Here is a 23,740-nt window from a genome sequence, read left to right on the forward strand (position 1 = left end):
GGCACGGCCATGGACACGTTATATATCGCCCGGGTCTGACTCTGTCTCAGTCGCTGAGGGGTAAGAGGTGCTTAATGCTGTTCTCTCCTGGTGCAGTCACACACTTGCAGTACCTCGCAGGCTGCAGGACACACTGCCATGACTGGAAGAACAAGGACTGTCAGGACAAATCAGGACAGTAATAATGATAATAACTCAAACAGAGCCTTTCCACTGTCAGTTTACAGAAAGCGGCCGGCCTGTTTGATTAAATGCTTATATCGGTTATCACAAAGTTTATTTAATGATGTACACATTTATTTAATGTTGTATAAACTTTAACAACTATATTATAAGCTATATTTTTAAAAGCATTCACTGTGGCATTGTAGTGTCCTGATTCACTTTTAAAAGTGAGCGGTTCTGTTACTTACCATAATACAGCACTGCCCTCTTCACACTCAGCTGTGTGACAGCAGACTATGACATACACCCATTTGGTGCCCCCAACAGATGCTCCACAAGACGGAAGTGAACTGTCTAATATCCAAAGCATTCTGAATGTCTTCAGGCCAACGTCTCGGATAGCTCAATAAAATTCCCAGTATTGACCAAATTCTATAATCCCCAGAACTATGCTGGACCAGGAATTTAGTCAGTCATCTTTCAGTATTACCCTGCGTAACTTCAGAATGTCTCTTTCCATGTGACCAATTTAACCACTCACTGCTCCAACTGTATATGGGCAGCTCCCACACACACACACACAGAACCATGAATATTCATAAGTATTCCATATCTGTAGTGGATCTACTTATACCACCATTAGAAATATTTAGGTAGCTCAGGTTTAAAGCCAAGCAGCAAGATACATTGCAGTTTGCCACAGTATCAGTAATATGTATGTCAGTTTATAGATGAGTACAATCAAGCTCTGTTTTCTTAGCCCTACTTTAAAGCATACAAGCCTATATTTAAAACCTATAAGATTATGTAGACAAGGACATGATGGTGCTTGTGTGACCACATATATCAAGTACAGTACTAATTTATTATGTATTAATTTTGCTTATAATTTATTAAAATCTGATTAATAAAAATACAGTTATTTTAATTGTATTGTAAATGTGGACTGTGGAGAGCACATCAGTGCTGCTGAGACTCTAGGTTTGAGAGCAGGGCTGAGGTGGGCATGTAGGGGCCCGGGCTGGTGTCCAGGGGGCGCCACTGATCCTTCCCTTGGTCAGGATCCACTGGGCCTCCAGACTGTCTCCTGGAGGCAAGGCTATTCTTCCTACATAGACACAAAAAAAATATTTAAATTCATGTGTGTGAGTCATGTGAAGAGTGTGTGTGTGTGTGTGTGTGTGTGTGTGTGTGTCTTGTCCAGGTAGTGAGCAAGTGTGTCACCTGTTTGGGTGACAAGTCTGAGAAAGTGTGCGAGTAGTGTGTATGCGTGTGTATGCGGTGTGTATGTGAGTGTGTGTGTGCTAGATATGTGGTGTGTATGAGTGTGTGTGTGCCGGATATATGGTGTGTATGTGAGAGTGTGTGTGCCGGATATGTGGTGTGTATGAGAGTGTGTGTGCCAGATATGTGGTGTGTATGTGAGAGTGTGTGTGCCAGATATGTGGTGTTTATGAGAGTGTGTGTGCCAGATATGTGGTGTGTATGAGAGTGTGTGTGCTAGATATGTGGTGTGTATGAGAGTGTGTGTGTGCTGGATATGTGGTGTGTATGAGAGTGTGTGTGTGCTGGATATGCGGTGTGTATGAGAGTGTGTGTGTGCTGGATATGTGATGTGTATGAGTGTGTGTGTGTGTGCTAGATATGTGGTGTGTATGAGAGAGTGTGTGCCGGATATGTGGTGTGTATGTGAGAGTGTGTGCGCTAGATACGTGGTGTGTATGAGAGTGTGTGTGTGTGTGTGTGTGTAGGATATGTGGTGTGTATGAGAGTGTGTGTGTGTGTGTGTATGTAGGATATGTGGTGTGTATGAATGTGTGTGTAGGATATGTGGTGTGTATGAGAGTGTGTGTGTGTGAGTGTGTGACCTGGATGAGCAGGGAGGGAGTGCAATGATGCGAGGCCGGGCTGTCAGAACCAGCTCCCCCAGAAGAGCCTCCATCATTAGATTCTGCAGAGTGTTGAGCAGGATTTCGTCCAGCAGATCACTGAACTCTGGACTCCTGCAGTGAGATACAGAGAGAGAGAGAGAGGGAGAGAGCGAGAGATGACGTACAGAGGTATAAGGTTCAAAGATGGTCTAAAAATGCACTTTTATCTTATAGACAAACATTTTAAAGCTTGTTTTATTTTAAAATCTAAAAAATAAAAATTAAAAAAAATTTTTTTCAGCGTTTAAAAGTTATGTTTAGGTCATGTTAACAAAATGTAAATATAAAAAATTTTCTCAAAACGATGAGTAGGCCTACCTGTGTGTTAAACACAGCTCACCTGAGAATGGATTCCTTCACCTTCGTTCGGAGCTCGTGGTTCAGCTCTGGGCAGGCCTGTGACCCCACCCACCCCTCCACCGCAGTGCTGGCCCTGTGTGGGGGATGTGGAGCTGGTGTGGGCTCCGAGGAGCAGGCCCCCTCTGCTAGACGGGGGCTGTGTGTAGCGGAGGGGGCTGGAGGTTGGGAGGGCGGTGGGGTAGCAGGGCGGAGCTGGCTGAAGTAGGGCACCTGCTCTGAAGCAGTACTCCGCAGAGCCTGGTGGAACTCTGGGTCATCCAGTAGGTTCCTGGGAAAGATGAACTCTTGTGTTCGTGCCCACTGTTTAAGGTTTTATTTGGATTATAATGGCCAGGAAGAGAAAAAGCTAAATATGTATGTATGTATGTATGTATCTGTGTGTGTGTGTGTGTGTGTGTGTGTGTGTGTGTGTGTGTGTGTGTACCTGAGCAGAGATGTGAGGATGTATGTGAGGATGTCTCTCTCTGGCCCGGGGGTGAACGAAGGCACGTATCTGGAGAGCCTGCCCTCACCAGATGCACTCTGGGACAGCTGCGGTTGTCCAGATCTGCAGTGGCATTCAGACAGAAATTCAAACAGACATGTGTAATCTCAGTGGAGCCATCTAGAAGATCTAAAAGCTCTCTGTGATGTGTCCTACAGCTTCTGAGATTTACAAACGTCGTTATCTTTCACAACCTTATAAAACAAATAAAATAAAAGCTCAATATCTGGCTAGTGTTTACCACAGATTGATGGAGATGTGCTTTATACCTACCTGTAGATGTGATGTTTGTGGAAGTGAGAGGGGAAGTGGGCCTGGTACTCCAACAGTGAGTGTGAGCGAGCGGTCACCCCCAGATGGAGCAGGGCAGGGCGGGGAGGCTGGGGGGGCTGCTGGCTGCTCCTCTCCACCAGTGTGGACGTGCTGCTGGCCCCACTGACCACAGCGCCGCTACTACTGCTGCGTATGGGAGGCAGCGTCTACAACAGTGACATGTGAACGTGAGCAGATAAAACGTGGGCTTTCTGCACTACAGTCAAAAAACATTGACCGAGGATGAAAACTGTAATGAAAACTTTTTGTGTGTTGTACCTTGTATTTTCGTGGTTCGGTGAAGGTTTTCTGTTTGTTTGCTGTGCATGCCTGAGTGAAAAACAGACCATATTAATTCCATGAAGTAAGTGAATACGGGTGAAGCAGTATTTGGGAGAGACTGAGCAACAGACCCGCGTGTGTCTCTTCTGTTGGTGAGTCTGGGTCAGGTCCTTCTCAGTTAGGGTGAACTCATGTTGCTCTCGTTCTCTCTCCAGCTCCCACTGCTGTAGGTCCACATGGTACTGAACTAGAGCTTCCTCTGAAGTTATCTGGAGAACACATGATCAAACAAAGGTTTTACGAGCATAGCTTGCTTTGATTAAAAGCAGTGTGTGTGTGTGTGTGTGTGTGTGTGTGTGTGTGTGTGTGTGCGTGTGTGTGTGTGTGTGTTGGATACAAGGTTTGATACACCTCCACTTACCCAAGCATGTGTGTATGTTTGTGTGTGTGTTCCTCACCTCACAGACGAGGTCTTGCTGGTAGAACATGGGGTTGCCTGAGGTTAGAATAGTGAGGATGCACAGAAGACTCTCTCCTGCAGCCAGAGATCCACTCACCGGCTGGATCTGCACTGCCTGTAGTCCACACACACATACACACACACCTAAAGAACACCGGACTCACATACGCAGGTGACACGTAAGGACGCAGGAGCAGGAGTGTGTCTGTAGCATCACGTTTCACACACCTGCTTGTCCTCTTTCTCCGTCACCTTCCACGAGTACAACACGCTGTCAGTGTGGGAGACATTGGTCAGAAACAGGACACGTGTGCTTCGAGAACAGACGGGAATATCACCGAACGACACTCTCTCCTCGGACAGGAACACCACCTAGACAAACACACACACACACATACACATTGAATCAAATCATCTGCCTCTGTGCCTAAAGAAAGACCAAATAAAGTCAAAAAGCAATCATACAGGTCGGTACCTCATTACCAGTACATGTTATATGAAAAGAGGTGGCATGCTGTAATCCTCGCAGGTTAAGCTGAACAGCACATGGTGTGTGCTCCTCCTTTACCTGTCCAGGTGTGGGCACCTTCTGGGTGCAGGGCACACTAAGGTGTCCGTTATGGAGATGAAAGGGTACTGTTTCTCTCTGGTCAAAGCCGCAGCCCTCGAACGTCACCAGCGTACAGTCTCCTTCGTGTACGTAAACAGGGATGTCCACCTGAAAACATGTTGATCGGACAGCTGTGTCTTAATAAAAGAGAATCTCCAAAGAACCTCTTCCCCATGTTCGCGATCCTGGCCCAGGCTGGAGAAGCCATGTTATAGTCTTCATGCTAACAGACATACAGAATATGAGCAGCAGTTAGTGATGGTGGGAAACTTCTAAAGAGCCATATCGATTAAAAGGCCTTCATATCTTACACAGCCCTCAAGCTCCACTGCGTTTGATCCATTTAAAACAAACAATTCTCACCAAACAGCAGTTTACAACAGCAAAACCAGCGTGAATTAGACACCGCCTGTAGGGCACCGCCTGTAGGGCACTGCCTGTAGGGCACCGCCTGTAGGGCACTGCCTGTAGGGCACCGCCTGTAGGGCACTGCCTGTAGGGCACCGCCTGTAGGGCACCGCCTGTAGGGCACTGCCTGTAGGGCACTGCCTGTAGGGCACCGCCTGTAGGGCACTGCCTGTAGGGCACTGCCTGTAGGGCACTGCCTGGGGAAGAGGGACTAACGCTGTATGTTTTGGCCTCCAGGGGGGAGAAGAGCCACTCCAGTGTGGCCGTGTGTCCGGGCTGCACCTCCCCGTCTGGGTTCAGACAGCGCAGGACGGGGTGGCCAAAGTTCTCCTCCCGCAGCTGCTCCAGGGGGGAGGTGTCCACGTGGTACCTCAGTGGACGCGATCCACCGTTATACAGCTCATACACCTGCACATACCCCCCACACGTGCCAAACATCAGCATTAACTCGGAATGGAAAAACCTCCATAGGGAACGTTCACTTTCTCCGTGGTGTTCCTGAGGCTGAGGGCAGAAGAACTCAGACCTGTGTGGGGGGGTGGAATCCTCCAATAGCCACTGGGGCAAACGTATGTCGGGTTGAAGGAAAGTGGAGGTAGTGTCTATCTCTCTCCACAGTCACACCCACAAAGTTAAGCTGGACAGAAGAACCACAACACTAAAACCTCCAAGCAAAGAGTTAAAATACAAACACGCTACAAACACCATAGAAAGCTCTTCTACGTGTCTTACCAATATCTCTCTGCCATGAGAGAGCTTCAGCAGCACAGGGAGCCGATACGTTCCAGTAATGTCATGCCTGAGACAGAAGAACAGAAGAATGCTTTGGTGCAGGACACCACGTACGTGAGGCTGAGCTTTGTGTGAAAAACACAGTAAGCTGGTCGGTGCTGCTGCTTGACCTGTATGTAAACTGCACTGCCCTCTGCTGGCCAGGGTGCAGTGTGCCGGAGCACGGGGCGATGGAGAACAGTCTGTTGTCCTGCACTTTCATCTGCTGGAGCTCAGAGGAGGTGTACTCTCCGCTCTCGGCCCAGTACTCCATCTCCATCTGCTGGTCCTCAGGGAACAGGAAGGACCTGGCCGAGGGCAAAATACGCACAGGACTGTCAGAACAGTTTCAACACACCACCGCTGCTGCACTACATTATTTGAGCTTCTCTGAGATGACTGAAGATTCGATTTTCGTTCTGTCACAGGATGTCTTAGGCTCCCAGACTCAGGGATGAGCAGAAACAGACAACCATCAAGACAGGCGGATGGGGAGTGTCATTACCTACCACTCCACTGGGATATTCCCAGTGTTCTCAAACATCAGCAGGAAATCGGAGGGGTCCGCGCCCAGCGGAGCGGCGCTGAAGTTGAAATCCAACACGACGGAGGTGAAGATGGGTGGACAGCGGCTAAAGCTGCAGAGAGCACACCACACACGCGTGTTCACGTCAGTCTCCGTCGAACGAGTCGTATGTGCGGGTCTGGTTTCAGGCAGCGCCTGGAGAAGAGGTCAGTGGGTTACCTGTGCCTGGTGGGCACTCTGTAGGTGAGCTCAGATGGGCTGGGGTCACTGCGCAGGTGGGCGTTGAGCTGGTCCAGAGAGAAGAACCCCCAAAGCTGTAGTTTACTCAGCCCCTCCGCACTGCCGCTGCCCCGGGCGTCCGTCACCTCCAGAGTGGGGTACACCCCCTCTGCCTGGATCTGACACAGAGAACGAGGCTCTCCCACCTCCGAGCCTGGGGCACAGAGAGGAGAGACTTAACACAGCCCGTCACCTCTAAAAACAGACTACGCCATCTTTAGGAAGAGGATTCAAATCACAAAAACTCAGGCGGGCAGATAACTTCGCACAAGCTGATTGAAGCAATAATGGCATTTAACTCAGGACTAACTAAGTGAGCTAAGTCAAAACCATGACGTAAAACATCCCAGGCTGAGTTCTGAGTTCTGAATTAGCCTAAATAATTTGGGCTGTGCTGTACCGGAGGCGCTGAGGATCTGGTAGCAGATGGTCCAGCAGTATCGGGCCCTGTGAGCCGGCCTCACCGTGGAGTGCATCAGCAGCCTGCAGCCGGCTGGGACGGATCCCTGCATGGTGTCCATCTCCAGAACTACAGAACACAGAAATGAGGCATTTGGATGCACCATAGTCATGATATCCCATGATAGACCGAACCTTTCCCCTTAGTCAACACTGATAACTACAGTACTTCACAGCAGTCTCCTACCAACAGGGTCCTCTAGTGTGTCTTCATGGACGCCCGGTACACGGACTCTCTGCTGGACACTCAGAGAGAAGCGAGTAGCACAAGAGCCACTGTTCAGCAGAGGAACCTCGAACGACTTACAGTCCCCAACCAACACCTCACCCAGATCCAGGACAGACACACCAGCCTGGAATCACAAACACTGGAGATCAGAGATAAGGACCACACACACACACACACACACACACACGCGCAATAACACACACCTGAATACAACAACAACATACAGCACTTATTCAAACATATGAGACACAAACAAGGCAACTGGTGGTGATTACTACAACAATTATGACAATAATATTGCCTATGTTAAATAAACAAAAATTTACAAAATCCAGCATGTGCACCTCTATGGAACCTTTGGAAGCTGATCCCATCACTTTAAGGGAAAAACAAGACCTCTTGCAGTCTGGCGTCTGGACGGGCCAGAAGGTAAAAGTGGCCTTCATAATGTACATCATCTCCTCTAGTGGCATAAAGGACCATGTCTGGACCTGAACAGCAATAGAACCAGTCATTAAACAGCCTGAAAAGCCACCCAGACACAGGGACGCACATTATTACATACAAAAGCATGTGTGGAGCAACCTACTCGCTCACCCGGGACTCATGTGGCAGCAGTGTGCCTGAATCTGGCTGTACAGACAGGACTTTGTGATCTGAGCTGCACACTCTCCATCGGAAGTGCACTGGTACTCTGCTCAGGTTCCTGACCCGCAGAGTTCTGGTGGAGATGGATCCCACTGCCGTGGGTGTGAAGAACAGGTTCCTGTCACCATCCAGAACCACATGCGGCTTCTCCGCCACACTCACCACCCTCAGCGTCTACACACAGAGGAGAACTCAGAAGAAACCAGGGGAAGCTGCAGACGTGTACACTGTGGTGACTAAGACACCAGCTCTGGTGTTGTCCTTGTTATAGACCGTATGAATATACCTGTGTGTGTGTGGGGTTAGCGTTTAGATGCAGTGAGAGTGGGAAACTGGGAGGGTGATCTTCAGCAGGAGTGGATCTTAGAGTGAGGATCTGGTGGCTGCCAGGTGGTACCAAACCACTAGGGGGCAGCACACATACAGCAGGGCACTCCTCCGAGTCAAGTCTGAAAATCAGGGGAAGATCTCCTGTGTTCTGCAGCAGGAGAGTCTGATAGGAGACCTGACTCAAAGCCGGAAATGTCTTGAAACATGAAAGAAGAAAATAGCCAATTATGAGGCTGAATTCGTGTGACCTTCAGAAAAATATGAAAAAATGAATTTCCAAAGAAAAACTTTGTCATATTTTCAGACTTTTGAGATTCATGTACAACATGTGTACAAGTACTGAAAGAGCTACTGCGATCTCTTATTAAGAAAACTTGCCTGCCTGACTCACCACATGAGGGCGCTGCAGAGAAACGTGAGGGATGAAGTGCTCGTTTCCAGGCTGGAAGGAGTGAGCACTTACCCTGACTGTAAGGCACCAGGGTGGGCACAGTGTGTGCTCCTCCGTCTGCCTATGGTCACGAAGAACCTGCCATCCACAACGATCCAAACATATCTACTCACTCACAATACAGGAACATGGACGCACAGCAAAACAGCGTCTATGTGCGCAGGAATGGCTGCTAAAAACACGATGCGGAACACAGAACCAAACGTCCAAGGGTTTTACGACACGCCCGTGAAGCAGTAAGCCCGACCCAAGGTGCTTTCACCTTGTAGAGAGCGAAACACTGGAGCTGTGCTGCGTGGAAGGTGTTGGGCTGTTTGGGTGCGTAGGTCACTCTGAAGGCGGTGCTCTTTAGAGGACTCAGGTCACAGGTGAGAGGGGTCACGGAGAAAGGCGAGTCCTCAGACGGGATCCACAGCAGGCTGACTTTGCCCTTGGTGTGGTTGGTGACGGAGACCCACTGAGACGCGGGGTCCGAGTCAAACAGCAGCCGGGAAGGCCGCACCGTGACGTGGGCTGATGGGAAGGGCCGCGGCTCTCCGCCCTCGGGAGGGCCTGGGGTCGCCCCGTCGGGACAGTAGGAGTGGAAATACTCCTCCACGGGGCTCCCCAGCGAAACGACGTCCTCTGATGTCCCCTAAAAGAGCGTGTTACATAGCAGATATTATACAGCTCGTGGCTCTGGTCTCTTACTATGGTAATTTATGGTAATTCTTCTGTCGGATGTTGTTTGAGTGGTTTGTGGGTTTGGGTTTCAGAAAATAAAAGCTCAAAGACGGGCACACACACCTCGTTCAGCAGTAAGGACCCACTTTCATCTAGATGTAGTTTGTTTTCAGTGAGCATAGCACTGAGTATATCAGGAGGGTAGCGTGTGAAGCCACGAAGCAGGTTCTGTCTGTACACACGGAGGTGTCTGGGGTGTAATATGGCCGGCTTCAGCTGTTCTGAGTGACACGTGCCAATCAAGTCCAAAAAAAGAGGATCCTTCAAAAAGTGAAACATACTGTCATTTGTAAACACACTCAATGTAACTGTATGGAGTATATGCTAATTCAGGATTATGAGAGAACAGAAGGCAATTTATGCCCATATCACAAATAAATTACAACTCAAACCAAAAAGAGATTCCTTCCCATTTGCACAGAAAATAAATGATAAATACTTGAAAAACAACATCAGTGGCATAGGAAATAAATGTAAAAAAGTAATGTTTTAATCTGAACTCTAACATACCCTATGTAGTATAAGGCAGGCTGATCTCTTATGATAGGCTATGGAATAGTGGGGACGGAACCTCAGACTCAGAGTCAGGCTGCTATTGGCTGGCACGGTGCCACTCAGCTGGTCAACACTGAAGACACTATGGCCGCCAGGATCCATGTCAAACTGGTAATACGCCAGTACTGTAGAGGAGTTTATGACGTGTATAACGCACACGGCCTCTCCTCCCTCTTCCACACAACCAAAGTCCACGACAGAGCAGCTCAAAGAAACCACCGGACCTGCAGAGGTTATAAAGAAGGATACGCGTCCACTCAAGTCAGTCAGTTTTCTATCCAAAAACTTCTGCATTTGTGTTATGTCCTCTACTAACTGAACGTGACAAACACCAAGGACAGAACAGCTAGACGAAGGACGTTTCAACAGGTCACAGCAGGTATGTGTATGAGCGAATCACAGCAAAAGTTTGTGACTGAGTGTTTTCCCTCCATCGTGTATGTCACCTATGCAGGTGCCGGTAAGTTTGAGCAGATCTCTGGCCACAGCTCCAGGACAGGTGAGGCTGAGGTAGTCCACGCTGGCACTGTCCACGGTGAGAGGGGTGAAGCACACAGGCACCCTCAACGCCGACTGCGCCCCCACCCGCCCCTCCTGCACGTCGCACTGGAACACGGACTCCGCGTGGGCGGCTCTCCGCAGACACGCCAGAGAGAAGGAGGCGTCGACCTGTCCGGGCGAGAGGGGCTCCGGCGTCACACAAAACGAGACCGAACGTGAGAGCAAAACGGGCGGAAGAACTTCCAGCTATTCACATAGGCAGACAGGACGCTCCATAGAGACTCACTGCACTGGGGTTGTAGATCTCAAAGTGCTTCTGCACGGAGCTCCCAATGGCCACACTGCCAAACTCAAGCAGCCCACAGCCATCCTCCTGGTCAGGGGAGATGATCTGCAGGTGAGGGTACTTGGCTAAAGATAACATGGCAGAAAGGCAATAGAGAGGGCTGTGTCAGGTTGAGCGCAAAAAAAAAAAAACTCATAAAAACATCACAACAATGTAATGTCATTATGTTTATTATACGGCCACGTAGGCCTGAGAAGCTGATTAACCCACACAGTCCTCGCAGGAGCACGGAGGTGCTGCTCTCGCCGTCCTCCCCGAACATGCAGGAGGCCTCTGCCTGGTAAACCAGCGCCTGCTCAGGTCTGAATACAGCGCTCACCTTGCACTCGCCCCCGGGCTCCAGATCTCCACTGACAGGAGAGAGCTCGAACGGAGGCTCCACAGCCCACTGGAAACCAGTCCGCAGCTTACTACGGGAGGAGAACGGCGTCGGGTTCATTCAGCGCGTCACCCAGACGCAATGCTCAGTGCGTGTCGAAAACCGCTCGACGTTCCCCTGAGGTCTCCGCACCTGACGTTGCGTAGGAGGAAGCTGGAGCTGGAGGTGTGGTGGACAGCGCAGGGAGGCAGCTGCACTGCGTCGGGCAGCTCCAGGGCGTGATGAGGCACCACCGCACGCAGCATCACCTGGAACGTGCCCTCCTTACAACGGAACTCTACGCTGTCCACATACTCGCACTGTAGGGGAAGAGGGTAGAGGAACAGTCATCACAATAACAGGCACCGACACAGCAGCACCTTACCAAAGAATAAACAACATACATTAGTGTGGCTCGTGTCAATCTTTCAAACAACCTGAGAGTAGAGTAATGGTTATATTGTAAGGGCAGTGCATTAGAGATTCAGGTTAGGTGAGATACCTTTTGAAGGGGATGAAATGTAACTGGCAATGAAAAAGATGTTCCAGGACTCAGAACAATGGTTTGAGGGAACAGTGTGGTGAAACATTTTGATACAGGAGGTCTGAAAAAGAAAAAAAAAAGAAAGCATAGCCCTGTAGTGGAGTGCTAACAAAATAGTTCAGCAGCCATGATACACAAGAATATAAGATTCTAACACATGAGTATGAGGTTCTGATGCATGAGTATGAGGTTCTGATGCATGAGTATGAGGTTCTGATGCATGAGTATGAGGTTCTGATACATGAGTATGAGGTTCTGATGCATGAGTATGAGGTTCTGATACATGAGTATGAGGTTCTGATGCATGGATATAAGGTATCGATACATGAGCATAAGGTTCTGATACATGAGTATAAGGTACCGATACAGGAATATAAGGTTCTGATACATGAGTATAAGGTACTGAAGCTTGCTCCAGTGTTAAAGTAACTACAAAATGGTGATATGCACCTCCACAGCAACACAAGATCACCATGCAAGATCAATGACAGGCACAGTAATGCCAAAATTTACAATAAAGTCTAAACAAACCTGAAACTTAATTTCTGCATTTTTCCATGTACATTTTTGAGGCTCAGTGATTTCGTATATTCTGCTCCCAGCTGCCAGTCCTGCCAGACCAGCTCATGCCGGGTCTCCACCCCCAGGAAGCAGCTCTGCTTGGAAGCTTTTTTCTGGGGCTCCCCTGATTGCCGCAGACCAGGAACCTGCAAATCACAAAAACAACCTATAAACAACCCTGGATATCTTAATTTAAATGAAAATTAACTAGTAAAATAATTCATGTCAGTTGGATCTTATGAAATAGCATCGTTAGCCTTAACTCATATGTAGTGTATAATCATGAGGAAAATTCAAAGCATTTAGTTATTGAACATAATGCCAGGTGGTTAATTTGATAGTCAGGAAAATACTAAGTCAACTACTGAGTTCTTGTGTCAACCTGCAATTTCATACAACCACCACACGATACAGTTAAGTGAATATGCTGAGTGAAAATTATTTTGACAAATTGAAAGCTAAGTGTAAATTTCAAAGCACGAATGCAAATAAAATGTATTTTTTTTATTCAAATAAATAAATCAAGGTAATGAACATACATTTTAGTGTACACCTGCAGATATGTTTGTTATTTTTATTTATTTATTGCAATGTAAAGCTCAAGCTCATAAGTGTATATAGCAAGATAAAATAGCAAAAATTGAAGTTTTAGGATCACAATATACAAACTTTTCAAGCGTTTTGCAATATAATTACTTTAATAATTACTCATCTCAGAACATTTATCTATAGGAAACTGATTAGTATGTTAGAAAGTTTATGCAGGGAACACGTAGTGCTTAGAGACTTTCACCACCAGAGGGCAGTATATCCCCAATACAGTTTTACCAGCAGAACTGATTAAATATATTCTGAGAATATCATCAATTCTGAAAACACCGTGACACAAATATTTTACCTTTCCTTTGGGATTTTTGGATTTCCACCGTATCCCGTTGTTCAGAGGGTTGCTTGGAATATCAGCCAACATTGCAACAAATTCTGAGGAACTTAATATTTAACACAAACTATTTAACACGAGGGTTAATTCATCGCTTTCACAAATGTGTAACTAATGTGCTTATCTCACTATCGAGCTCCTTACACACCGATTTTATCCTGTTTCTAATGCTTTGTACTGAACCAGGCCTGATGTTTGGTTGGCAATGCTGAAATATACGATATATGAATAGTCTTTTACTATTCGCGATGGTTTAAAATGGTTTAAATCAGAATACAGAGCTTATGTTGAGTAAGTTTGCGTTAGTTGGATCATTTAGTACATGCATCATCTCCAGTTTCATCTGTCAGCCAGGCTGAGCTGACTAGCTAGTGAGCTAGTTAGAGTTATCAGACACATTCGCCTTACACCTCACACAAAGTTGAGTTTTCCCAAGCTCAGGATAGCTAAAAGCATGTTATAAGTATTACCTCATTAACTTGTATTAATTTAAATTCAACACGGAAATTATGCCGTGATGTTTTAGCTTTTGCTAGCAGCCTGGCAAGTCCTGAAGAGTAGCTGAATATCCGTGTCTCGTCTCCATGGAAACGACGGGAAAAGGTGAGGGACATTTACAATTACACGCAGTTTACGCAAAGCACTTAAAATGTGCCTGATGTCTAATATGTCCTTGAGAAATGTTCGTTTGTAATTCATGAATGTATTTTCTGTCTTGGCAAAGTAGCTTAATACTTGCTCCAATAAAATACATTCAACCCTCACTGCTTGCAAATTTCATCTCCTCACAGTGACACCAACACCATATCCAATAACCAGTGAAATTCTTTTCGTACCAGAAGCATTTTTCCAGAAATTAAATGGGCTCTTGACATTAGCATAAGAGACAGATTATTTTACTTCCTCTTCATTAGCTTAATTATTTGTCCATCAGGAAAGCTGCCTGAGTAATTCATGTTTGAAAGCCATGGCAGTAAATAACAGGCGGATTGTTCATAATAAGGCACTGCAGGTTCTCTGGTGTTTTAATCACCATCGTTGTCAGCTGGAGGTTAAATAGGAGAAAAGGGAGGAACCGTTGGGAGTGGAAGGAGGACTCTGCCTCGCTCCCTACTCCTGCTGTTGGAAACCTCACGACAGGCGAAACACACACTTATATTGTAATGCAACGTGTGTAGTCATATAGGAGACAACTGTCAAAGATTAAATATCATTGTCAGCATAACTGGAGTCTAATTTTGTGTTTGCTCTGTTTATTTTTCTTTTAATTTAACAGACATTTGCCAGTTACATAATAATTACTGCTTTATTTTACTGTGAATAAATTAGATATAGTCTATAATACTTAAATATCATAAAGGACAACAACACCAATAACAAACATGACAAAGACTACTGACAAAATGACACACTTCAACTTTTTCTGTGTCTTGTTGAGGATTTACCAGTTCCAGCCGTGTTATTCAGTCAATGTGTCCAGTGAGAAAAAGGCCGAGTACACAGTAACCCTCTGTTCCCACGAACGCAGTGTAGTTCTACACATACCGTTTTGTTCACATTTCAGTACAGATCAGTGTCTATACAATACAAAAGGAAGCATTTGGCATTCAGTAGAAATTTTGCTCTACTTCTCACACAGTATTCCTATTCCAAAAACGCTTGCCTGAATACAGAGGACACAGCCTTTTTTTACAGCAAGAAACATTGCTATTTGGGACAAACTAGCAGTTTATAAGCTGGCTTCAAGGAAATTAAGTGCACACTAAGTGGAGAATCAATACTCACAGTACACCATCATTGGCCTTGTGACAGCTGTACCCTCTTTATACTACATAAAGGCTGTCACGCAGACTGAATAAGTGGTTTTGGTCAATGGCTTCAGCCACTGCAAAAATGACATCTCTGATGAAGGCTACTGATGCATCAAGCTATAACACTATACAGGACATTCAGGACTATGGTGTTCGCTGTAGCTGCCATCACATCTTCATAGCCCAACTCCCAGTTTCCTGTCAACGCCGATCTCTTCCAGGTCGTCGTCCGAATAAGAGCCGTGAGAGCTGTAGCTGAGTTCGGAACTGTGTTGGAGAAAGTCCGAGGAGCGTGAGAGACCCACGCCAGTGTTTAGGGCCCCTTCAAACCCTTCATCCTCTTCATCCTCCTCCTCAGCCTCCAGCTCCTCGTCGGGGTCGTCGTGAGCCCCGCAGCGGTGTCCGTCCCCGGCCTTCCCGGACCTCTTGCCGCCGTCGGCCTCCAGCTGGGCCGCCTGCTCTTTGGCCTTGCGGCTCCGTTTCCACTTCATGCGTCGGTTCTGGAACCAAATCTTCACCTGCGCAAGATTTCATGCAACAACCTCCGGTCATGAAGTGTCACCGGGACCCTATCTGAAGAGTGGCCCCATCAAAGACAGTCCCGGCGTCACATGTGTACAGGTAAGGGAGCCTACGGTTAGGCGCACGCTCACCTGTGTCTCGGTCAGCATCAAGGAGGTGGCCACCTCAAACCGTTTGGGTCGGGACAGGTACTTGTTCACTTTGAACTGGTTTTCTAGTTCCAGGAGCTGCTGGCTGGTGAAGGCAGTGCGAGGTCTACGACACTTGCCCATTACGCCCGACTGAGGTGTCCCTGGGTGGACACGCGAGGACGGGGGGCAGCGAGAGAAACACGGGGTGAAAGAAAGGAGGGGGAGAGAAAAACATAAAAAATAATAAGTGTATAATACAAACGAGAAAACATTAACTGCACATATCATCCTGTTACCCTAATGAAGTATACAGTGGTTTATTGTTGATAAAAGCAACCAACGATTAACCTTCTGCTTTAGTGCTTCAATGAAGCGGCAGAAAAAAACCATTAACCTAATATAAAATCAATAAATATTTCCAGAAAACTTTAGTGACAGAACTATTGGTGGGTTAAGTGTTTCTTTATAGTTTTCTGTCAGATAGTTTATTTTAATGGAGCCATCATTTATGACAAAATGAAAGGAGTAGAAGTAAAAAATGTAACACTGATTCATGGTAGATATGTTATAGTTGTGCTAGATAATACTGCACACACACACACACACACACACACACACACACACACACACACACACACACACACACACACACACACACACACACCCACACACACACTATATTCTATTTATTGTGATTTTTTACTGTACCATTCTTGTTACAAACAATACTAGAAATTAGTAACGTTCTGAAGGAATGACAAAGGATGTTCACAGTGGCTGAAGGAATGAATACGTTTTCAAAAGGAATAAACTGATATGTTTATCCTCTACTTAATCTAGTTTTATCATTTTGGCTTTTCTAGTTTCTGAAAAAAATTAATTGGCTTAAGTATAAACTAATAATAACTAGTGTTTTAAAAGTATATTTTGAAAAGTCTATTATAGCCCCAAAATATCCACACGCTAGGGAAAAAAGCAGAAATACCTGGCAAATTCCTAAAAAAATATTGTAAAAACAACAACGTGTTTGACAAGAACATCACCGATAATAATAACTATATAAACATTATTATTACTATTGCTATTCATATTATTATTTAGGAGGGAAACCCGCTATTAACATGGTGTGTTTCTGCAGGAACGTTATGCGCACCTACCATTAAAGTCTGCAAGCCGTGGCATCATTAATCCGGCCCGTAACCAGTGCTCTAGGGGGAAGTGTCCCGCCATAGCCGCCGCCTTCAGCTGCTCCGGATAGGGCTGCGTAAATCCGGAGTAAGTGAAGGCGGGATGCTGTGCTCCTAGAGCCGTAATAGAGTACATAGGCGCGGGATAGATTCCTGCCATCGTCCCTTGAGATAAAGAAGTTAGTCCCGGGTGGGAGATGTTCAGCAAGCCGGGTTTGGGTACGATTCCTGTCTGCTGTTGGACTGCGCTCGTACCACCTCGAAGGGGAGAGTTTTCCTGCCGTTTGCACGTCAAGGTCTTGGATTCGTCTGGGTCGCAGCGCGCAGAACCGTCCCGAACTATCCGCTGCGACTCCTCCGCCAGTAAAGCGTCGATTCGAAAGTTCTTTGACTTATCCATGGGCTTCAAATCCTATCAGTCTAAAATGTTTTGCAATTCTGTAGGCTCTTTGTTTTAAACAGAATACTATTTTTTTTAAATTAATTTTAGTTTGGAGGTATACAAATAAATAGAAATGATCCTCTAATCATCACTAATTATAAATAAACACAAGGCTAGAATATCTCACCATAAATACGTTCCAGCAGCATAGAGACTAAGTTCTGACTTATGAGTCAATCATAACCTCCTTTTACGTGACCGCTCTCCAGGGCGCAGAGACGTGTAAATGACAAGAGTCGGTGTAGTCTTCCACTTTTGGACCCGTTCTCGATTCCGGGTAGGGACTCCCGAACAGGTTCTGATTGGCTGACCGGGCTGACCCGGGAGTTCCGACCCCTCCGGCGTTTTCTAATTAACTAATTACCCGCACATTTACTGCCCAGGAGCGCTGGAGCTGTACAAGACAAGTCACTCACACCACTATATGTGGCAACTACTTATAACAATGTAGTTTAACCTTGTCTGATGCAAAAGTCACTAACTTCTGCTATTCACCAATAGGCTACAAAAGACGTAAAATGAATGCATGTTGCGCACGTGGAATAAACAAAATAATTACCAAGAATAACTTAGTATTCATAATAAAAATATATTTGCAATAAAAAATTAATAAATATAGTAGAATTAATAAAAATAAGCAACATAATGAGTAAAGCCTAAAAGTAGCTAAATGCTTCCTCAGCCACAAATAAAAAGAATATTTTTTGGGTAAAATGACAAAAACCCTAATCAGGCTTAAGTAGGCTACTTTGCAATGCTCTTTAACCTACTTAATTATCTCTCAGTAAATACTATTGAATCTGGTAATGATATAACACTGTTAGATTACAGGTAATTTTCAAACAAGTTATTGAGTTATTGCAGCTGTTTACCAAACTGCAATCCTTATATAAAATGAAAAAATAACAACTCGATGTTTTTATAAAGCAGGTGTTTGTTATCGGAAAATTACATTATAGTGTCCGTCGGCTTAAGTCGCATATTATAGGCGATATTGATTATAAACGCACAATATTGGGCTCTCGACGTTTTCATTGCTAACGGTTCAGGATGCTGCCTGCGCAAATACCGTTTGGGCAGCACCGCTTTCTGTGACCTTGATGAGGAAGAATGATTAACAGTTTGACCTTTTCCTCTCCGCATGCGCCCAGGTGCGATGAGCTCGGACATTTCTCACAGAAAGTAGCAGAACCCAACACGGTGTCCACATGCCAGGTCAGCTCCCCCGTCACATGTCAACAGGCGTTACACAAAAAAGGCACTTAAGAGTTCAACTTTGAAAGCGACTTCCATGTGCATATGTAGTTTACCTTGATTATTTTAAACCCTTAAACAGCATAATGTTTATACTATAGTCCCTTACCGTAAAATATTATTTCTTTGACATGTTTCCTTATTTGGAATGTCATATGGTAGCATATTCTCCAGTGTTATGAGTGCAATGTAGTAAGCAATTCGGTGGTTATTGTTCACTTATCACTGCTAAGTGTAATAATTTATTCCTCTAGAAGTGAGTTAAGTGAAAGCAATCTGTCAATCTGTCCTGTTAAGAGTTCGGGTAATTCAGTTATCCCAGATACCGTCATGATTTTACCATCCATTGGCATAAAAGATAAATCAACAAAAAACCCAAAACAAAACAACAAATGCTAACATAATTTATGTTTGAAAGCAAAGTAGAACATTTGCTGCAGATTGGGTTGAGGAATTAGCACACAAATATAGCACACAGAAACACCCTAATGCTACTTCCTCTTTCATTAAGGCAAGTATCAAAACCGTGTAATAAAATGATGTGTTAATTATTCATTCCCATAGAGTTAGGAAAGAGAGTCTGTTCTATTCCCAGGCCAGACCTTGGGACCATAATTAATCTCAGTTCATTAAAAAGATAAAGGTAATTTATTAGACCTATTCCTGTCAGTGATTAACCAGAACTGTGTGTACACAAAAGATCAGCTAAATTAAACAGATATATTGTACATTGTAAAGGATGCAGTTGAAATTGAAATAAAAGTTCAAATTAAAACATTGGTTTACCTAAAGGTTCATGTTTGGAACTGTTGGTTTATTAAAGTACATACACTCCCTTTACATTACCTTTACACTAATGTACCCTAATGTGCTACCAAATGTTAAGGTTAATTACAAAAAAATTATGACATTTATAAAATGTTTTAAACCTAAAGACTTACATTTCAGATCCATGTTTTGCAATGAATTGAACTAGTCTGCAATCTAAAAACTGAAAACATCTCATACCTTTCAAATTAATTTCTAGAAATCACTTCTGGATCGAACTAGAAAGTGAACACAAACGTTTTCATTGAAAAATTAATGATAGCTTGACCTACAATAATTACGGGCAATGATGTGGCAGTGGTCTTTTAATGCCTTTTGTTCCTAAACCAATATTTATCTCTTTATTTCATTATAACGCTGACAAAAGCACATGAATTACAGAGTGCTTTATGACAGTCAAATGACCATTTACAGCTAACGGCTCGACGTCAGGTATTGAAAACAAAGGAGCAATTGTATGCACCTGCACTGATATCAGATGCAATAAATAGGTTATCCTACACTCAAAGGTACATAATTACTTTCACGGACTCATCTCTTTGGCTATTCTTCTTATGTACACAAACTCAGAATCTCACCTACAGTAAGCGTTGTGTGTCTTTCTTTTGCTGTAGAAATCACCTTTAAATTATTTCACACTGTATACAAATTCTTAAAAGTCAAATCTTATCCTTTTCCTGAGACCTGAAATGACACCCCGCTTGGATAGATGAGAATGCATTTATGTTAACAAAACACAAGTCCCTCCTTGCTGAGAGACTGAAGAGTATTTACCTAAAAAAAAACACACACATTCAGCTTCCCAAGTGACTGTCGAGAGGAGAAGAATCGCATTTGGACTGAAGACACTGTAGAAGAGGCATTCAATGAACCACCATTCATACACAAATGCAGCCGAGTGTCACAGACTGCCCCCTCCGTGACTGTCTGACCCCTGCATGTCATCAGTTGCACTAATACCGCCAGACCCTCTGCTTAGCTGAGCTTCGGAGCGGGACTCCCCTGGTCATCTCCACGAGTCTCTGCACACACCTCCCTTCATTCATCTGGCTGGCTCCCGCAACAGGCGTTGTTGTGGGAGCAGGACTTAACCGGCCAGACGCACCATGCTGTGTTCACCTCCATTAGTACCTCTGTCTAATATTCATTCATAACTTGTCTGCCCTATTGTGGGGTTTTTGTGTCCTTGTGACTGACCAGGGGAAACGACAACTTCCCCTGAAACCAGGACGGGGTGGTGCAGGTTAGCGAGTTCACCACTTCCTTCAATAGCTTGATTAATGATCACCGACGCACAGGGACGGCAAGACAATGCTGGAGGCTGGAGGGGGTGTGTAACCGGACAATTACCAGCAAACCCTCCTGTCGCAGAGTTGAGCTCCGAGCCCAAAGTTGAACAGACACACGTGCGCTGGCTCCACAAAGAGCGGGCTTGGAGTGGATAATCAGGCTGTCACCAGCATCTGTTGCACCGCGAAAATTCACGGCAGGTTCAGACGCCCATGCGGCGAAGGCCATCGTGAGAGGAGCATCGTGGGTGGCATGGGTGCCTCATAGCAGCACACGTGCAGATGAACAGATGTTTAATTTCAGTGATGACTAATAAAAAGAATGTCCATGGGAAAATTATAGGCAACAAGTTATTTTTAACCAAGAAGAGAAACTAAAACTGCATGGTATAGCATAATCCAAAGATTCATGCTTTTTTTTCTTCTTTCCAGACTTATTATTTGTGTGTACTTATGTGAAGCCATTCAGTGTGTCTGAAACTAAGACAACTTGCTATAAAATGGGCAGATTTTTTATTTGCGGGGCTGAATTTCATTGGCAGAGCAGAGATCAGCTGGCAGACACAATAAAGAGGTGGGAATAAATGTCATGTGTGGGTATGTATTGAGGAGCAGGTGATAGGACAAGCGTGTACAAGATTACTGCTCGAATACGTAACCGGATGAGTTTGTTCGCATCAGAAACACTGCAGACAGCTCAAGATTTTCTAAGTGTTTTATGTTTGTTTGCAAAATATTTGTGTCTGTGCGTCCATCTGAGTGCGTGCATGTAAGTGTGTGTGTGTGTGAGAGAGAGAGAGAGAGAGAGAGAGAGAGAGAGAGAGAGAGAGAGAGAAAGAGATAGACAGTGCCTGAGTGAGAGAGAACATTAAATATGACAGTTCAATTACCCCTGCATGTTGCAGCCATGGTGCTTTAGCCCCTGTACTGGGATGAGCAGCTCCTCCCACCAACAGTTTGTGGTTTTTAATCAGGAGTGTCTCCGTGACAGAGGAAATGAGACAAATATACAGCAGTAATTCATGACCATAATTTTACCACAGTGCATGGATCCTCGTGTGCTGACTGAGGCAAGATGCTTTAAACACTGTACAAAACAATGAAGAAAGAATTCCAATGTGTATTATACAGCTTTAAATAAAGGGTATTAAACTGGAATACGATGATCACATCCACTTTAGCATGTACTTATGCACTTTGCCTATACTATAGTTACAGATTATATGCACTCCTACATATATTTACAGATTATAATCTACAGCAGTTTTTAAACAAATGCAATTTGCATGTACCATATATCTTTAGCTGTTCTGATTATGTGTTTGCTTTTACCCCATAAAAATGCCATCCATAAATTTCAGCATCTGCATCAGGAATTCATTAGCATATTCAGCACCATAATGTTATGCACTTTTAAGAATCTGTGCTTGTCTGACCTAAAGTTGTCGTTAAAAATGCAATATTTGCTTTGCAGATCCCTGGCAATTTTCGAAGTGCCTCTCAGTCTAAATGGTGCTGTCAGGTATATTTAAATGATCTGGCCAGCAGTGATCTATAGTGCTTAAGTCAAGGGCAAGAGGAGAATAAAGGTCTCTGAGCCAAGACAACTCACAGTCATCCAAAAGCAAATCTCTACTGGCTAATTTACAATATTATCCATGTGACCTTACGTTTCTCAATGTCAAAGGAGCGATATGGTCTACACATTTTCCTCCCTGCAGGATCCAATTTAAGTGCCCTGTGCATAAAACAGCAAAAGAATCACTTCAAGCAATCCCAAAATGGACTTCTCAAGTCTACACGTCTGTGAAACAAATAGGAAACAACAAAGCTGTGTGTTCATATTCTGAACATGTCGCAATAGTCATTTATTAGTAACGGGAGCTTGGTGAAGTGGCCGCTTGCCACCTTCTAAAACAGAAGCTTATTTAACAAATGGACCGTCCCGGGCCAAGACCAGCCGAACCGGTGCCGAGTTACCAGAGGAATTAGGAAACCGTTAATTAGTCGTTCTGTCACGCGGTTCTGACAACCTGGAAGGCGACTTGTCCGTGGCTGATTCATTCTCCGTCCACAGCCGAGGATGAAGTTTCATTCGTTAATTAGACCAGACCCCCCCCCCCCCCCCCCCTTACCTGTTCTCCTCGCGCTCCGTCACCGGTGGTCTGAGGGCGCAGCGACGCCGTGAGGATGCAACATTAAGGAAATAAATAGATCCATTAAGCGCGGCGGGACCAGGCGCGTCGTGTTAGTAATGGAGAAGGTCTCTACTTTGATTAAGACACTTGATTTATTGAGCAAAGAACACAGCTGACTCGAGCCGTTCAGCAGCTCAACCTGGGAAGGTCAATGCACTTTCTGCTCCTCATACACAAATGATCAGCTCATGGGTAGACGGAAATGCGGAAAACAGCACTACATATATGAATGTTAGCTGCAGTCTCTCATTTATTAACATCCATCCTGCCTGGATCAAAATGTCCAACGGCAACTGATTTATTACGTATATCAGATATAGAGCAATATTATTCCCAGTATGTAAGAACTACAATTGCTTATCACAATTTGTGCAATGCACATGAAAAAGAAAATTGTTACACCCTCACACCCAACCCCCCCCCCCCCCCCCCCCCCCCCAATACAACCCATTTCATTTATATTTCACCCAGGACATATAAATAAATGCAGTGCAACCAATTGCTGCTGACTGGCCTTTGTAAAAATGAAACAAAATGGCTTTAGTCTTTGTGACATTACGTGCAAGTCTCATTTGCACTCACACATGTGCACACACCTGTGCACACACCTGTGCACACACACCTGCTAGGGGCTCTCCAGGCATGCAAAGAGATTCTGTCTCACCCACTATTTCCCCAAACACAGCTTAACTCAGGGTTGCCCACTCAGAGAATAATTCTAGTCAGGTATTACACACACACACACACACACACACACACACACACACACACACACACACACACACCTGTGCACACGCGCACACAAATACACACACACACACGCACGCACGCACGCACACACACAC

At 45.1% G+C, this 23,740-nt stretch overlaps 2 protein-coding genes across 4 annotated transcripts; both read right to left on the reverse strand.

The window, feature by feature from the left end:
• Nucleotides 1-1,051: 1,051 nt before the first annotated feature.
• cfap65 (cilia and flagella associated protein 65) lies at nt 1,052-13,807 on the reverse strand. 3 transcript variants are annotated; one of them, XM_077002642.1, is made up of 34 exons: nt 13,704-13,782; nt 13,382-13,441; nt 13,192-13,282; nt 12,264-12,439; nt 11,691-11,793; nt 11,342-11,508; nt 11,041-11,240; nt 10,771-10,895; nt 10,430-10,670; nt 9,939-10,207; nt 9,492-9,689; nt 8,968-9,339; nt 8,646-8,783; nt 8,211-8,450; nt 7,874-8,098; nt 7,621-7,767; nt 7,235-7,400; nt 6,989-7,117; nt 6,529-6,742; nt 6,293-6,421; nt 5,915-6,091; nt 5,745-5,811; nt 5,539-5,649; nt 5,229-5,420; nt 4,563-4,712; nt 4,223-4,366; nt 3,993-4,109; nt 3,666-3,803; nt 3,532-3,582; nt 3,214-3,419; nt 2,881-3,003; nt 2,437-2,724; nt 2,034-2,168; nt 1,052-1,273 (listed from the first exon to the last, which is right to left on the reverse strand). In XM_077002642.1, exons 3-34 carry the CDS (start codon nt 13,261-13,263, stop codon nt 1,126-1,128), a joined length of 5,358 nt encoding a protein of 1,785 aa, XP_076858757.1. In that variant the 5' UTR covers nt 13,264-13,282; nt 13,382-13,441; nt 13,704-13,782; the 3' UTR covers nt 1,052-1,125. The 3 variants fall into 3 exon arrangements, with proteins under 3 accessions (XP_076858757.1, XP_076858756.1, XP_076858755.1); XM_077002641.1 differs by lacking the exon at nt 13,382-13,441 and having other exon boundaries at nt 10,430-10,652; nt 13,704-13,807; XM_077002640.1 differs by lacking the exon at nt 13,382-13,441 and having other exon boundaries at nt 13,704-13,807.
• Nucleotides 13,808-14,507: 700 nt separating this feature from the next.
• mnx2a (motor neuron and pancreas homeobox 2a) lies at nt 14,508-17,773 on the reverse strand. Its single transcript, XM_077002645.1, has 3 exons — nt 16,855-17,773; nt 15,698-15,858; nt 14,508-15,562 (listed from the first exon to the last, which is right to left on the reverse strand). Exons 1-3 carry the CDS (start codon nt 17,282-17,284, stop codon nt 15,221-15,223), a joined length of 933 nt encoding a protein of 310 aa, XP_076858760.1. The 5' UTR covers nt 17,285-17,773; the 3' UTR covers nt 14,508-15,220.
• Between the last annotated feature and the right edge of the window lie 5,967 nt (nt 17,774-23,740).

The sequence above is a fragment of the Brachyhypopomus gauderio genome, chromosome 4 (assembly GCF_052324685.1).
Source record: "Brachyhypopomus gauderio isolate BG-103 chromosome 4, BGAUD_0.2, whole genome shotgun sequence".
NCBI classification, from domain to species: Eukaryota; Metazoa; Chordata; class Actinopteri; order Gymnotiformes; family Hypopomidae; genus Brachyhypopomus; species Brachyhypopomus gauderio.